The 18038-nt window shown below is 35.0% G+C and overlaps 1 protein-coding gene across 1 annotated transcript in view; it reads right to left on the reverse strand.

The window, feature by feature from the left end:
- The window catches only part of ROBO1 (roundabout guidance receptor 1), a 391889-nt gene that overhangs the window by 320796 nt on the left and 53055 nt on the right, over nucleotides 1-18038 (reverse strand). The window contains exon 2 of the mRNA XM_008701732.2: nucleotides 899-1225. Coding sequence (XP_008699954.2) covers nucleotides 899-1225 — 327 coding nt within the window. The remainder of the gene's footprint in view (nucleotides 1-898; nucleotides 1226-18038) is intronic.

Consider the following 18038-nt stretch of genomic DNA (forward strand, 5'->3'; position numbering starts at 1 on the left):
ACGTTATATATCCATATATACATAGTTATGTACGCAGTTTCATCCGTAATTTTACGTAAAGTGTATTAGACATCTAAATTTCATTTGTCTTTCCAACCAATCCCTATGCAATTCTCAACTGTACCTATGAAACACAGAACGATTCTTGCAAGGAAATGAAACTTTCTGGCTACCCTCTGTGGATGTTTACTGAAAATAAGAGAAGCCCAATTTGTATTCAAATACATTACACACCCAATAATTTAATCATTAGTCAACAGATCCTTCTTGAGGTGATTGCAAATGAGCTGCATTTGGTATTTGTGTAAATAAACTAAACCATCAACTACCCGAGCATTACATAGACAGGTTTCCCTCCCAGAGTGCCCCACCGCAGCCAAGATTTAAAGTATGCGGCACATACATTTATTTCATCTATAAAATTATAGCTTTACCAAAAGTACAATATATTTCTAAGAATTAGAAACAGTTTAAACCCATATCTTATACTACCAGTTGAAAGTATTTCTCCAAATGAAGACAAATGAAAAATACCCCATGCTATTCTTTTCACAGAAACATACTTGTCTTCAATATATTTGAAAGCAACAAAGAAGGATAAGTCAATTCAATAAATCAATTTCAATGAAAATGTTCAAGAGGAAACAGCTCCAAATCCAAAGTAAAATGGTTCAACAACCATGTGCAAATCCCAAATTAGCTTGAATAACTAGGTATGATGAGAAATATTTAAAAAAAAAGAAAAACGAATAGATAGAGGATTGTATTCATACAAAACGCTAGGCATTTTCTCAAGTAAAGCCTGGGATACAGGTTTGACTTTTTATTACCGTTCTCCAGGCAAATGATCCCACTGTCCCATTCCCGCTGTCAAAAGCTGAAAGCCCATTTTACTTACTAGCCACCTCCAGCGATGCATTATGGCTCACAGCCTCTCCGAGGTAATTCCTTGCTACACAGACGTAGACCCCTTCATCAGGCCTGCTTTTTCGTCCATGAACTATGCGTAAGAAAAATAAAGATCCACTTGGCAGCAACATTCGGTGTGAGCGAGGGTCATCTTTGTCTGTCTCCACTCTCTCCCCCCCTTTGTACCATTCGATAGTGGGTGTGGGGCGGCCTTCAGCTTTACAGTTCAAAGTTGCAGGTTCTCCTTTTGACACAATTAGGTCGGAAGGGTGTTCAACAATGCGAGGTGGAAAATCTTCCTGACGAAGACGGGAGCCTGCAAAAGGATGGACGAAATAGCTTCATATTATCACATGGAAAACAATTAAAAGTCTTACTTCAAAAGCCTAGGTGTAAGCACTACTATGTAAACAGGGCATAATACTGACCCTGTATGTCCTCCCAGCCCGACTTACTAATGAATCCTACTGGTGTCCACCTCAACCACACCTTCCAATTCTTGAATCCTTTTGACCCTCCACTAAGAAAGTGCTCTTACTTAAACTTTGCCTGTACAAATCCTGTCTGCTCTTCAAATCCCTTGTCCACAAAGCCTTTCAGAAGCCATCACCCTGTCTGTATTCACCACATATTTGCCTGTTTTTGCAGAGGAATGTGTGAGAGAATTGTAGAGAGTTACAACTAATAGTATGGCTTTTTAGAATCCCTTTGTAACTAACATCAGTTAACACTTTAAAAAAACCTAGTCTGTAGACCAATGAACAGCATATTCAAATATATGATGAAACTACTCTTTATATATATTTGAGTAGTCCTAAAAAAAGTGTGTGTATGTACTTTCCCAGAATTTGAATGAATAAATTAATTTCATTAGTTGCCAATAATTATATGTTAATATTTAATATGCTTCAAAGATGAAATGTTATATAATTAAGTTTAAATAATTAAATATAATATAAGATGAAAAAGGATATTGGGTAAGGGACTGCATTCTGTATTACATAATAAGTAGGTCTTGAGTGTGTGTGTCATTTAAATATGTCCTGTGCCTGTACCTTATTTTTTTCAATGTGATCATAACTTCTAAAACAGGGATCAAGATTCGTATTTTTTTAAATATTTCTACCACACTGCTGCTGTGGGTAAATTTAACATGTAAATTTCTTAAAGATTTCTCAAATGCTACAGCCCAAGGCTTAATTTAATTTAGCCCCAAACCTTGTTCTTATCTAGCCATGCAACCTCAATGAATAATGCAAAGTAGAAACCAGACTTCCTTGACCCCTCCCTCTCTTTCCCCTCCTCCTCCCCGATATTTCTCAAATCAATCTACTCATCTCCACCTCTACAGCCAACTACCGACCCAGGTCAAACTCCTATCAATTCCCACCGGGATTTAGGAAAGCTCTTAAATCACTTCACTTCAGTATAGCCAGATGAAGGCTTTGAAATGCAAATACAATCTGGGTTCCCCCCTACTTCAGCGGCTCTTAAAATAAACTCATTGCTCTTAAGATAAAGTCCTTAACAAGATCTACAAGAGTGCACTCATTTCCCCCTCTAGCTCTCCAGACTCTCTTCCTGTTCCACTTCTTTTTCTGCTTTCTTCACCTCACCTTGTGCTTGTTCACATATACAATATGCTTCCTCCTGCCACAGGCCTACAACTGCCATAGAGGCTGTGCTCGAAATGATCTTACCCTAGCCAATATCCACTTTCCTTTCAAATCTCTGCCCTCCCTGATCTTTCAAAAAAAGTTAAATGCTCCTTTCATAAACCTAAATGGCACTGCATACCTACAGTTGGTAAGAATGATCAGAATTATAATTTAATTTTTTTGTTTGATGCTTGGGAATCCTGTCTTTCCCATTCCATTGCAAGATCTATGGGTCTGATTTTGTTCATGGTTGCTTCTCTTATGACTGGCAGAGCGCTGAGCACACTATAGGTGCTCAATAAATATGTGCTGAATAAATGAAAAAATGAATGAAGTCCTAAATGGGGAAGACCTATTTGAGTAGAATGATCTGAAGCTTAATAATCATATATTCTATAAAGAGACATTAAAAGATTTTATTGTTTAAATGATAACCAATGTGCATTCTCTTCAACCTTGCCTAGACGGTAAGCTCTGCATGGACTGATTTATATATCTTTAATTTGTAACTACTATAATCAATGTTTTTTCTTAATGAATGCAATGAACAGATGAATGATGAAACTTAAAGAGCATTAGCTTATATCAACCATGAAGTAACAAAAACTGTCATCTGAAATGTTGAGTAATAGTTTTATAATCTGAAATACTGAGAAACAGCTTTAGTTCAATGCATGGTATACAACATACTATAAATTCTTTAAATGAAACCAGCCTCTAAAGGAGGAAGAAATAAACCATCAACATGGGGAAAAAATAACTTGGAAACTCATACTTTCTCACAAAGGCTATACTGAAGTCAAATGAAATTTAAATTAGATTTTGGATTACTCAATTGCAAATGCTATACAATTAAAAAGAAAAAAAAAACCCACATTATATACGACCGGCCTTGACTTTGGCTGTAATTATGAAAGGTGGATGTTAATAAGGATCAACTACTGAGGTAATAGATATTTAATTAAAGCACACATTATTTTAAATTCTGAACATCCATTTTAGTTAGGAAATACGGAAGCATAGTTTGCTATGAGAAAACAAAGAAAGGACCGTTAAGACTGCCTGAACAAGGGAGGGTAGGCATACTGAGACATAAACTTGGAGATGAGTCTTGAAAAATAAGTCAAGAATAAAAGAAAGGAGTTGATTTCATCCAGAGGCACAGCTACAAAAGAATATGGTACACTTGTGGGACCTGCGGGGAGTTAGTGCGGCCTGAGTAAAAGGTGCATGTCAGGGATTAGCAAGTATGTGTCTGAACAAGTAGTCAGAAGCAATAATGTGACGGGCTTTGTACATCAAGTCAAAGTTCTAGAACTTACCTGAAGGCAACAGAACACTTAAATATTTTACGCAAGGCATGGGCACAGTCATGCTTGGTTTAAAGAGCTCACCACTGGTAGTATGACACTGGAGTATAAAGCAGGCTAAATTAGGAGTAATTGGTCAGGAAACTTTTGTACTCTTCAAGCAATAAATTCTGAAAACTTGGGACTTTGACAGAAGAGAAAATAGGGGAAAGAATCTAAAGATATTTAGTTATAAAACCAACAGGATCTGGTCACTGGCAATATGGGGTAAACAAGAAATGGAAAATGCACAGGATGGAGGAGAAGAACAAGGCAGAAGATTCCAAGTCTGTGATCTGACCAAAGGGTGAATGGCAGTCCCAGTGAAGGTGGAGAATCAAAGAGTGAAATTTGGTGAGAGGAAGGACAGAGGAGATGAGTGATTCAGTCTGAGACATGGAGGGCTTGAGGTACTTCTTGAATATCCAAGTGGAGAGGACAAGTTGCCAACTGAATATCCAAAGTGTGACCTCAGAAAAAAATCTCAGCTGGAGCCATAGATGAGAAGCAAGCTGGAGACTGAAACCACGGGGAATAAAACTGTTGAGGGAGAGTGTATAGAGGAAGTAACGGCCAATCACAGAACCTGGAGATGACCCGGCCTCCACTAAAGTACAGTGGAGCTCAAGACTGTCTCCATCCCTAACCTGCAAGCCCATGTAGCTGGACCCCAGCTAGCTTGACTTTTGGGAACGGAAAACTCAGGCCTAAGCTTTCCCCAGAATGTTTGTACAGCAGTATTCAGTAAATGAGTTTCAGCAATAAAAATGGTGTCTGTATTACTAAAGGCTAAATTGTCCTGCTCCGTGGAATACTCTTCTCAGATTGTTAACATATATTGCTCAAAAAAAAAAAAAAGAGCTGCCGTTCTCAGGGTCTTTTGTCTTGTTGAAGCATACTACGATGCACCAGAAGAAAGGTATTCTATGCAACATTTCTCAAACTTATTTGGTTACTGAACTCTTCAGTTTTCTTTTTCCAGGATATCCCACTGAACTTTGCTTCTGAAGAACACATTTCCAGAGAAAATATACTGTAAGCCTGTAATAATCTGAAGAAAATGAATAGGGTTGGCTAAAAAAAAAAAAAAAAAAAAGAGTTATTTGTATGTAGAGCCCATACCTTTGAAAATCATAACAAAAAGACATAGAAATCTCACATTCCTCATAATGTATAACTTTCAGAAAAGGTACTTTCCAATTCCCGAGTGATCTTTATAATGAGTAATTGGCTAACCTCCACAATAAAAATTATAAATGGCAATCACCATCTCCAGGAAAACTATAATAAATTATTCTTTATTATCAAGTCTAAGCAGGAAGGAAAGGAATAAAAGAGAAAACAACTAACATTAATTATCCATCATTTCCTTCATCACAGCAACATCTTTATGAGGTGGGGGTGCTGTTATAGCTGGTGTCCATATGGGAGAAGTGAGACGCTCAGCTGTCAGTCAGCTGGAAGGTGGCAGAGCTGGGATTCAGCCCGAGTCAAACTCAAGAAGACCCTTGCTCTTCCCAACTATTCCATAAACACTGCTAGGAGTAATTTGTTAAAATCCACAGCGAAACATACTTTGTCTGTCCTTGTTTCCAAACCGGAAGTGTTCATTTTGATTGCTTAGTTTTAAAATGTGGATGATAAAAACAAGAAGCAGCCCCATCTGGGGCATCTCTTGTTCCTGGCCCACACATACAGAGAGTACCTGACTGTAAACCGCATGATGTCACATTCCCTCTACTCAGTGAAGAATTTGACAATGAACAAATGGAGGTACGAAGTTTTTCTTATACTGTGTCATCTTCTCTAATTATGAGCTTGAATTTTTGAGTAAATAGCTTATATTGTCAGTTTTTAATACTGAGAACCTCAATTCCTATGCAACCGTTTACACAGTTAAAATTCAGGATCGCTGGGGTGCCTGGTTGGTTCAGTCGATGGAACATGACACTCCTGATCTCAGGGTTGTGAGTTCCAGCCCCATGTTGGGTGTAGAGATTACTTAAAAATTTTTTAAAAAATTAAAAAATCTTCTTAAAAAATTCAGTATCACTGGTTCCCCAATTTTTTTCACCAACATACTTTGAGGGAAAATTCTCTCATCTTCTATCAGTAATTGTTGACTCACTTTCTCAAAGGGAAACTTTGAGAGAGTTATGCCAAGATCATATAGAGAAAAGCATATAATAGCTCTCAGAAGAGTATAGATTACATATAGTCTTCCTCCCTAGAGCAGATGGTGTTCACCTCCACTGGGTCACAAAGGCTCTCTCTCTAATATTCCTGACTCATTCATAAAAAGCCTTCTCTCTTCCACCATAAATTCTGAGTTTCTGTAAGCCACCTGACAATCACCATTCTAGTTATGCTAATTTGTTTTTATTTACTTATTTTTATGTTATAAGGTATAAGGTTTCTATTACACTTGGTAAGACCAACTTCCTGGTTTTAACCAAACTCTGCACAGGAAACAGAAAAGTAACAAAGAAGAGAGGGTCAAAGAAGAAAGGGATGGTCAGAGTGAGGCTTTGACAAGGAACAAGGATGATAACGTCAGCTGCCCTCAGCAAGAATCCTGGTAGAACCTTGCGAAGAGAACACAGTTGACTTTAGGCATGGTCAACATCAGAAAAAAGGGCAGGGCAGAATTCCTTCAACAACTGGCCGGTTGGAAGATAAAATATAAACACGAGTGACTGAAATATCTAAATATTTACACAACCGCAGCTGGAAAAAGATATACACGTAAGTGCTAAGTATTTCAAGAAAATATATCAAAGTCACATGAGATTTATGATGAGGAAACCAAACTCCTAGTTGGCTGCAAACTGTTCCCCCCTTTAAAATATCACTTCTATAGGCACACAAGCAAGTAACCATTTAAGAGACGGATCTTGGTAATATTCTACTGGGGTACAAAACACACACATATATAACTTTTTTATTTTTCATATATATGATTTTACTCTTTTTTTTGTCTTGCACAGCAGTAACATTTGTCTCGGGGTTTTGTTTGTTTATGTTTTCAAGTCTTTTTCTTAGTAGATTGAGTGAAACAGTATTTATTTTATTAACAAAGTCTTATTTTGATCTGAATTTCTCTCTCATATTCTTTGGCAGGTTAAAATTAGAAAACATTAAATGATTAAAATATCCATTTGTCTCATATATCATATGAAAACATCTTGCAGCACAGAAATGCTTGTAAAATTACTAAAAGCACAAGAGTAACAAGTTCAGGGAGTAGTTGACAGATGCATAATGAATATGAATAGAAAATTAGTGACATCTGTCCTAGGTGGGGGTTGGGGGAGGTTTATATCTGCCTCGACAACAAACCTATATTTGTAAAAGAACACCTATATTCTTAAAAGAGCCTTGCCTCTTAACCTTTTTATTTAAGCTCCATTTACATTTTAAGGAGCATACGGCCTCCAATTATTAACATAAATCCAACCAGGGGTGCCAATCCAGTAATTTTCCTGTCAGAATTTCATCCTACAAGGAGATATTTGTTAAAAATAAGAAGACAGCATCCATTAATTACTCACTGTGTAGAAAGTAGACTGAAATACCCTCTACTGAATCACACACATTTCCCAAATACTCACACATTATTGGAATAAGTATAAAAACAGACCGTACCATGGAAAAAACACATAGCTTCACCTGAAATTACACAGAGTATAGGAATACAAGGGAAACAGCACATTTTAAAACAACTACCTGATTAAGGAATCATGTCATTTTCTTTAGGTACTTTGTTCCATCCTAATTTCCTGTGATTATAATTCCCCCTAAAGATGGCATGGGGGTTCTAGCCAAAATTCAGAATAATCCCCCAAATTAGTTGAGGGTAATTGATAGTATCTGTTATGATCTGAAATGATTATCAAAATTGTCCAAATAGAATTCTAGAAGTGAATCCCTGGTGTTTTTGTAATATTCCTGTAGAATCTAATATCATATGGCTGTGTCCCAAAAGATATGAGAAAGACTGACAGTAGAATAAGTTAAATTTTAAAAACAATATTGCTTGCTTCCCCCCCCCCATTTTTAATAATATGGAGTCTAAGTAGAATAGACTTTTCTGTCATGGTACCCAAATATTACAGAAGGTACTAGGCATTAGCTCCAGGAATTGCCTCAGCGGACTCAAATCAGGCAGGATTTCACTCGGAGCTGTAACTAAAGAGGTTGTAGGGTTGAAGTTGGTTAGCTGAGTTCATGCTTCCTATTTGCCCTTGAAGTAAAATTTCCAATCAATGTACGAGTAGAAGAATTCTACCTTCTGTAAAATTTCAAACAAAAATATTTGCATATCTTAAAGTCCAAATTTTCTCACTCTCCTTTTCATTGGTTTACCTCTATATCGAACATATACTGTATTAAGAACTGTGCTAAGCATTAGCAACACAAAAGTAATATGAAATAAAATCCTTGAACTTAACTGCCTTAAGTTCCCCAAGTGAAATAGCATAGGTGAGGGGAAAAGACAAAACACACACACACACACACACACACACAAAAACTAATGTAGCATTTGTGGGGAAAGTTTATTTAGTCTAGAGAATGGTTTCAGTGTGCCTATGTTCAAATCCAACCTCTGCTACTTGTTAGCTATGTAAACTCAGGTGAAGTCCTTAACCTCTCTGAATGCTTGTTTCATCATCTGTAAAATGCATATAAAAATAATATCTATATTTTATAGGTTAACATAATCCCTGGTGCATAAGATATTACATTGACCCCTGATTGGAACCGCTGATGTAGTATTTGGAAGTTGGCATAAGCACCATTGTTTAATTTTACGATTTTTCTCTCCACCCTCTCCTGTAATTATATTAGGATCCCTACTAACCAGAAATCAGCTACTGTTTTTTCTAAATTTGTAAGAAAAGTTACAAACTAAGCAAGAATCTACTTTTAGTTGAGAATTCAACCCAAAATTATTTTTCATTTACACAGTTCTTAGCAGGATCTGGCACAACTCCAGCAAAACATCTATTAAAAGAGAAGAAAAACAAAATAAAACAAAGCTAGAGCACTTAGCCCACCCAACTTATTGTTTTACTAAGAATCATCAGAGGGTGAGTCTCTCCAAAGCCATCTATAATAAAGCATCTTTGTTCCTTGCGGAAAATATCCCATACATATCCATTGATTAAATTTATTACTTTCAAAATTTGAAAGACACACTAATGCATTTTACATATTACTACATGTATAGTCATATTATCTTTCTTTTCCTTTTCCTTACAAATATAAAAACCCTATGTGTTCATCCTATTGATCAAGTTTGTAATTGTGCACAATTACATTTCAAAACAACTTTCTATAGATACACTAAGGTATTAAAATTCACAAATACTCCTTTATTTCTTAATGCCTATCATAATGGACTCAAATATTTAGGCCTGAAGATACAATAACTTATTTCAGTTATTAGAACCATTTTTCACAGATGACCAAATTTGAATAGTATTTTGAACTGTGAAAAACAGTATTTGGGTGGCCCTATGAATGTTTTTTTTATTGCTGGGTAAAAATAGTTCATCCTAATATTAGATTTTCAACATATTAGGAGAAATTACATGAATTGCAATCAACATTAATCTACATCTCCCTTTTTTATATATACTATGGAAATTGCGCATGGTGATAAATTTGACCCAACTATGACCTCAACATAGAGAACACAAGCCGACGTCCTTATTGAAATTACAACTCAACAGTACTCCTCTAACTAAAACAAACAAACCAAAAAAACACAAAAACCTTGCTTACCAAACTTCCTCTGTCCTGAATTTAAATTTCCAAGGGAAAAAATTTTATCCTGAAATTAATCTTATTTTTGTGTTTAAGATCATGTTTTTAAGTCATAAGTTAAAAGTATGTAAAAATAAATAGGGATATGATACAATTTGTTAACCACATGAAGCTTTTTTTAATTATTATGTAAAGTAGAATTTACTAATTTTTTTCTAAGACTTGCATTAGATTTTCATAGAATCTTCACATCATAGATATAATTTACTGAGTCAATAACCTAAAATCAATTAAAGTACTAAAAATAAGGCTTTTGACTTTACTTCTTAAATTAGGTAATCATACTTAAACTATATTTAGAGAACCCTTGAATCTAGGTGAGTTATTAATGCCTTTGAGATGGAGTATAGAATTGTAATTTTAAGGATAATTATCTAAAGACAATTACACTTTAGGAAAACAAAATACTTAAAATAGCCTTTTAAAGGATTACTAAGAAATCCCTGTAGGAATGCAGTCAACTTCACTTATTTTTAAACCTAGTCAGTACTTCTGACATGAACAAGAATTTCTAAGGAATCTTGTTTATATATTAGCATACTGTCATTTTTACCTCCCCTGTACTTACCCTGTTTCTCACTCACTGTATCTTGGATTTAGATCTTACAGACTCTAACAGGCGCCCTAACGATGGATACAGAGATGCTGACTCTGTTACCTGACTTACAAAATATGGAGACGTGACATACAGGGTATTCCAAATAGTAACTTAAAATCTACTCAGTAGTCTTTATTTTCTAAAGGGGTAAGTAAATAATTCATCAGTGCAAAACAAAGCTATGTGTGTGGTTGATCTAATGGGAAGATCCACCATGCATGAAATATCAATATATACAACTTTTGATTTCAAAAGATAAGGAAAAAAACTCGTAACTCTAAAAGCATCCTTTTTTTTTTTTTTTCTGATTTGAGATTTGTTACTTTCTCTCTTTCTTTTCTTCTGAAAGTAAGTTTGGCTTTTTTTTTCTTTTCTTTTTCTTTTTTTTTGCTTTTCTTTTTGGAATAGAGTTATAGTGTCACTTTTTCCTGAGATTTTAAATTTTTCTCTAATTGTGATCATATGATGTGTATTTGCATTTATCCTTTTGTATCATAATGCAACTTAAAAGGGAAATATAATACTTTTAGTCATTATTTTGATGGTGGTTTAATTTTAAAGGGAAAAAGCCATACAATCAGTTTTGCTTAGAAAGCACTTACAATATTGAAATACTTATGTTTAGTTATTAAATAGTTACACAATTACTGAAATACTTCTACATTTCCAGGGCCTACAATAGCACCTGACACTCAGCCGGTACTTGATAAACAGTTGCTGAATGAATGAACAGATAATGGAGAGAAAATGATGGGAGACCTCATGTGTATTTATAAACAGTGTGGATCACAGGATGGGCAAACATCCATGCCTGGAGGCAGTCAGCATGGCCCTGAGTTCAAGAGAAAGTACGAGCAATCCTTCTTTGTGCTTCTAGGGAGCAGACACCCACAGAGGAAAGGAGCTCTGAGAGCCAAGGCCTCCGGGAAGGCATTGGAAGATTCAAGACATTAGGTCCACTCAAAGTCAATTAATCCTAAGGCCACTGAAACCTTTAGAGAGTGTCATGTGTAGTGATTAACAGAGATGTAAGCTATCCAATTCCAGCAGAAGAAACACTGAGGGAAAGAGACAGGGGGAGAAAGAGAGCTAGAAAAAAAAGATCTAAAGAAAAAAAAATCTTAATGTTGATATCTTAGGGACCATGGAAAAATAGACGGTTTTTGTTTCCTTCAACTTTCTCTAGTCTGGTGTTACTTTCATAATAAAATGTTTTTGTTTTACACGTGTGAAAGCCAACAAAATTTTTTGAAAAATATGGAGAAAATAAAATTCAGCTTTGGCGAGCTCTTTAGAACTCTTTACTCACTCAACTCACATTGCACCAGGTCTGTGTTAGATATAGGTGACACAGAGTGCAGACAAAATCATTAGTAGCTCTCGCTCTCTCTCCAGGTAGTAAAGATGCAAAGTTAATGTGAGTGATATAGAAGTAACACTGTGCACTTAAACAAGTACGTGTACTTACGCACCTCTGAGACAACATTAAACTATCTTTGTGGGCACACAAAAACACGAGGAAACTAACTGGAAAGAGTTGTATATGCACAATGGCAAGCAACAGAATGTGTGGAAGCAAACCTCTTTGACTAAAAACAAACTTTCCAGGAAAGTTGAAAACCTGTATGACATAAATGAAGAGAGGCCATACACTCTGAGCACCTGCTCCCTCATGCCTTGTGTGATCTCTACAAGTTCAAAGACTGGAAATAGATTTAAACCAAATAACGGGTATCAGTTGACTCTTCTCTTTCAAAAGCAAAAAGGCTTAATTATTTTATTTATCTTCCATACCATTACAACAGGGTAATTCCTGATCTATGCTCCCCCGGGAAAAATCATGTTATTTAAACCTTAAATGATTTTCACTTCACATTTGACAATTTGTAGCAATTCTTAATATTAAACTAAGCCCCAATTACATTATCAAAATATGCTTATACTTTGCCTAACTTGACTGTAATAACTGGTAGAATACCTCAATAAAATGGGTATTGCCCTAGCTTTCTGCTAGCACTGAAACAAGAACCGAGATAGGGAGCAATGAAGTTTAAGTTTGGTTTTTGTCTGGTTGATTTTTTATTAATTCAAGAATTATATTTATGGGGCACCTGGGTGGCTTAGTCAGTTAAGTGTCTGCCTTCAGTTCAGTCATGATCCCAGGGTCCTGGGATCTCGTCCCATGTAGGGTTCTCTGCTAAGTGGGGAGCCTGCTTCTCCCTCTCTCTCTGCCACTCTCCCACCGCAACCTCCCCCACCCCACCCCAATCATGCTCTCTCTCATTCTTTCTCTCAAATAATAAAATCTTTTTTTTAAAAAAAGAACTATATTTATATAATATGGTCTTTTGAAAAAAGTAAGAGTAATTTTCCTTTGAATAAGTATTTTATGTACTAGATGTATGCATAAAATTGCATATAGATGTTTTCAGAGGCAAATACAGTCTCATCAAAATAAATCCTCCTGAAATATCCCGCACAGGCATGAGAAACTGAAATAATACCCCATTCAAGGAGCACCTGGGTGGCTCAGTCAGTTAAGTGTCTGCCTTTGGCTCAGGTCATGATCTCAGGGTCCTAGCATAGAGCCCCGCATTGGGCTCCCTGCTCAGCAGACAGCCTGCTTCTCCCTCTGCCCCTCACCCTGTGCTCTCTCTCTCTCAAATAAATAAAATCTTTTTTAAAAATAATGCATTCAATAGGTAACCTTTAAATATTTTTTTTAAATATGAAAAGCAACTGAAAGCAATATCTCTAACTATGCGATCCTTCTTTATAGGTTTATGAGGTTTCTCTAATTTCAAAGTATTCTTTACTTCTTTACTTCTCTACTTTAGAAAGACTTGGCATGAGGTTAAAAGTACAGGTAAGTGGTCCCTGACCTATTCAGTCATATTCTTTGGACATAAGGATTTGATACTGGTACTTCACAGGTACACAGTGTGATTTTAATGCACACTACAGTTTGAGAGCCACTGAACTAAGAACTATTTTGACACCTATCTCTCACATTGAATATTCTGAAATTCTACCCTTTATTAAATATTCCAAGCACTGCTAATACCAGCACAGTTCTATAGCACTTACCATGCATCATACATTTTTCGTTTTAAATATATTAACTCATTTAATTCTTGCCAAAACAAAATAACTGAGTAACTGCAATATTATGATTAACCTCCTCTTACAAGTGACAAAATTGAAGGACAGCAAAGAGATAATTCACCTGAGTTCACATACCTAATATATGAGAGATGTGAGCCATGGCCTCAGGTAATCTGATTCCAGGAGTTTATGTTTATATCCTGCGTTCTCTCACATATTTCTTAATATGACCATGTATTCAAAAGATTAAAAATAAATGTGACTAACGTACACTTGCAAGAATACGCTATTCAAAGAGAATAGGAAATACAACGCTTTTCATATATTCTCCCTTTGCAAAATGAGTTGAGAAATAAAAAGAAAATTTCAAATTCTGCTGTAGGGGTAGGACGTATAACTTAGGTTAACTTGAGCTACCGTCCCAACTTTACTCAACTGATACATTAACTTACACTATAAACAAGCACCTCAAAATCAACAGAAAAATATGTTATGGCTTCCTTTTATAAATTACTTTCATAAATAAAAATACACAAAATTCTTACATATTAAAATAGGTAGTAAAAAGTGCATTAGAGAAATGTGTAAAGTGTGGAGTAAAATAAATAATTAAATCCTTACTTATTCTTCTTTATACTTACAGGGAATACCAAGGCTAGGATTTTAACATCTTTCCTTCAGTGTTATTCTATCAATTTTTAACACGAAATATACTATGACTACTCTTTGCTTATTTTAAACATTTTACCCTTTCACTAATAAGTTATGAAAAATATATTTTTAAATATATGAACAATATGTCTTATGGATGTATTACAATTAATTGAACTTCCTTATGGGAAGTTTATTCTCAGATTTTAAGGATTATTAAAATCTGAAGTTTAGTATCATTACATTCAGCATACATCCTTATCCATGTATTATTTCTTTAATATAACATATTTAGTCATGGAATTTGCAGACCCATGTGCTTAAAAAATTTTAAGAGTTGATACATATCTTCAAAAATAAATTGTTCTAAAGATAACTTTTTAAAAAATTCCAATAATTCAAAAAAAGTTTTGACACCTTGTTAAAAATGCTAAATTCCATTTTTTTATTTGTAAATTAAAGTTCTTTGGTACTTTGATTATTACTGCCCTTCTAAAATACCTTAAAATTCTCTATAATCCTTTAAGGTATAACTTTGGAAAATGGGTATGAAAATACCATTAAATATCTGATTTTTTTCCTTCATGTCATATTCTCAGTTATACCTTTTAAATTCTGCTTATTTGTACCTTCAATTTGGTTCACGCTGATCAAAACTTACTAATATACTGATTTCTAGTGAAATCCCCTATTATCATTTTGGATTACATTCCTTAAGGAATTTAAACATTTGTTAATTCTCAAAACAACTTTAAGAATGTTCATAGAAATCTCCAAATTTTAATTCTTATTTATCCATTAACCCAACAACTCCATGTTTAAACATATAATATGGAAGCATAAATAATTATAAGTTTTAATGTATTAGACAATCAGATATACAGCATCATTTTAGGACCAAGTCCCAAGAACTTCTTACCAATAAGTACTCTCAGTATGAAAGCAGTAATATCGCTTTTTTTGAACACAATGTCCCAATAAAAGTATATGGAAAAATTCATGTATTTCTAGTTTATTGATGAAGACAAAATTAGTAAGATGAAATTAACTCATTCTTTTTAAATACAGAAATCCTCTCTTAGGTTGACCAGCTCAACCTGTTTCAACTGTGACCTTTTCAAATTTACTACTGAAAATCCCCTTCAGTCATTTCCAGGTAAATTAGGGCCTTGGATACCCTTTCCCCTTAAAAAGGCAGATAAAATATCTACCCAAAATATCCATCATGGTAATTGGTGCCAAAATTACTGATCAAATGAAATAAAAAGTATGTTCAAGTTGTCCTAAGATACAAACTTGTTTTTTTAAGACTGAGAATGCATTATATTATAAACATCGTGGACAGAAAAAAAAAGAATCAGTTCTTGGTCAACTCATTAGACAGGTAAGAAAAAAGTTGGCTGTGAGACAAAGTATATGAAAGAAAGGAATTGCCATATTACTGTCAGATTTGATGTTTTTAGTTTGAATACAAATATAAATTGTCTACCCAATGTGGAAATACAGACAGAAATCCAATGCAAAGAGGAAACCTATAGTAATCTCTCTATTTGTTTGTTTTCTTTACCTGGTTTAATTATAAAACCAAGAGAATGATGACTGGTAAACAGCAGAGGTCCAGAAGAGAATAATCCAATGTAATGCACAGAAGTAAAATTATTTCTTCCAAGGAACTGTTGAAAAGGAAAAACAAAGCTGGGGGCATCACAATGCCGGATTTCGAGCTGTACTACAAAGCTGTGATCACAAAGACAGCATGGTACTGGCACAAAAACAGACACATAGACCAATAGAACAGAATAGAGAGCCCAGAAATGGACCCTCGGCTCTTTGGGCAACTAATCTTTGATAAAGCAGGAAAAAACATCCGGTGGGAAAAAAGAAGTCTCTTCAATAAATGGTGCTGGGAAAATTGGACAGCTACATGCAAAAGAATGAAACTTGACCAGTATCTCACACCATACACAAAAATAAACTCCAAATGGATGAAAGACCTCGATGTGAGACAGGAATCCATCAAAATTCTAGAGGAGAACATAGGCAGCAACCTCTACGACATCGGCCAAAGCAACCTTTTTCATGACACATCCCCAAAGGCAAGAGAAACAAAAGATAAAATGAATTTATGGGACTTCATCAAGATTAAAAGTTTCTGCACAGCAAAGGAAACAGTCAGAAAAACTAAGAGGCAGCCCACGGAATGGGAGAAGATATTTGCAAATGACACTACAGATAAAGGACTGGTATCCAAGATCTACAAAGAACTTCTCAAACTCAATACACGAGAAACAAATAAACAAATCAAAAAATGGGCAGAAGATATGAACAGACACTTTTCCAATGAAGACATACAAATGGCTAACAGACACATGAAAAAATGTTCAAAATCATTAGCCATCAAGGAAATTCAAATCAAAACCACACTGAGATAGCACCTTACGCCAGTTAGAATGGCAAAAATAGACAAGGCAAGAAACAACAATTGTTGGAGAGGATGTGGAGAAAGGGGATCCCTCCTACATTGTTGGTGGGAATGCAAGTTGGTACAGCCACTTTGGAAAACAGTGTGGAGGTCTCTTAAAAAGTTAAAAATTGAGCTACCCTATGATCCAGCCATTGCACTACTGGGTGTTTACCCCAAAGATACAGACGTAGTGAAGAGAAGGGCCATATGCACCCCAATGTTCATAGCAGCAATGTCCACAATAGCTAAATCGTGGAAGGAGCCGAGATGCCCTTCAACAGATGACAGGATTAAGAAGTTGTGGTCCATATATACAATGGAATATTACTCAGCTATCAGAAAGAACGAGTTCTCAACATTTGCTACAACATGGACGGCACTGGAGGAGATAATGCTAAGTGAAATAAGTCAAGCAGAGAAAGACAACTATCATATGATTTCTCTCATCTATGGAACATAAGAACTAGAATGATCAGTAGGGGAAGAAAGGGATAAAGAAAGGGGGGTAATCAGAAGGGGGAATGAAACATGAGAGACTATGGACTATGAGAAACAAACTGAGGACTTCAGAGGGGAGGAGGGTGGGGGAATGGGATAAGCTGGGGATGGGTAGTAAGGAGGGCACGTATTGCATGGTGCACTGGGTGTTATACACAACTAATGAATCATCGAGCCTTACATCGGAAACCGGGGATGTACTGTATGGTGACTAACATAATATAATAAAAAATCATTAAAAAAAAAAAAAAAAAAATATATATATATATATATATATATATATATATATATATATATATATATATATATATATATATATATATACACATATGTATATATATGTGAAAAGTCTTAATTTTAAAAAGGTATCTAATCATTAATGTAATGCTCTTAAAAAGAAATATCTGCAAATGCAATTAGATATATATATATGCACACATATACATATCTGCATACATATCTATCTATATATAGATATGCATATATAAATTTAAAATGATGACTTGCATGACTAAAATGAGATTCTAACAAGAGAAAAGTAAATACTCAAGGAATAAAGTATATACTCAAATAATAAAGAAAATACTCAAGGAATAAAGTATTTTTCCTGGCTTTTCCCTTCATAAAGTTTTCTTTTGGCAAAGTGTGAGCAGACTATTATTTCTAGTGTTTTGCTTTTGCTTTACTCTAACCATTGCAATGTGCTCTATGTTCACATGCATAACCGAAATGGAGCTTATGCCAATTCCTGGGGTTTTCTTTTCACTTCATAAAACTTTTGTTCCATAATACACAAAACACCATCTTGACTATAACCTACAGCAAGCCCCTTCTTTGAGTTATTACCGTCATACACATATAAGCAATACTCTCGTGGCCTTCAAGATTCAAGATGTTCATCTTTCTTTGCAAACCTGACACCCAAAAAAAGAGTGCAAAAACCCTACAGAACTACAAGAATTGTAGATTTTGCATAT

The sequence above is a fragment of the Ursus maritimus genome, unplaced genomic scaffold (genome assembly GCF_017311325.1).
Source record: "Ursus maritimus isolate PB19 unplaced genomic scaffold, ASM1731132v1 scaffold_4, whole genome shotgun sequence".
NCBI classification, from domain to species: domain Eukaryota; kingdom Metazoa; phylum Chordata; class Mammalia; order Carnivora; family Ursidae; genus Ursus; species Ursus maritimus.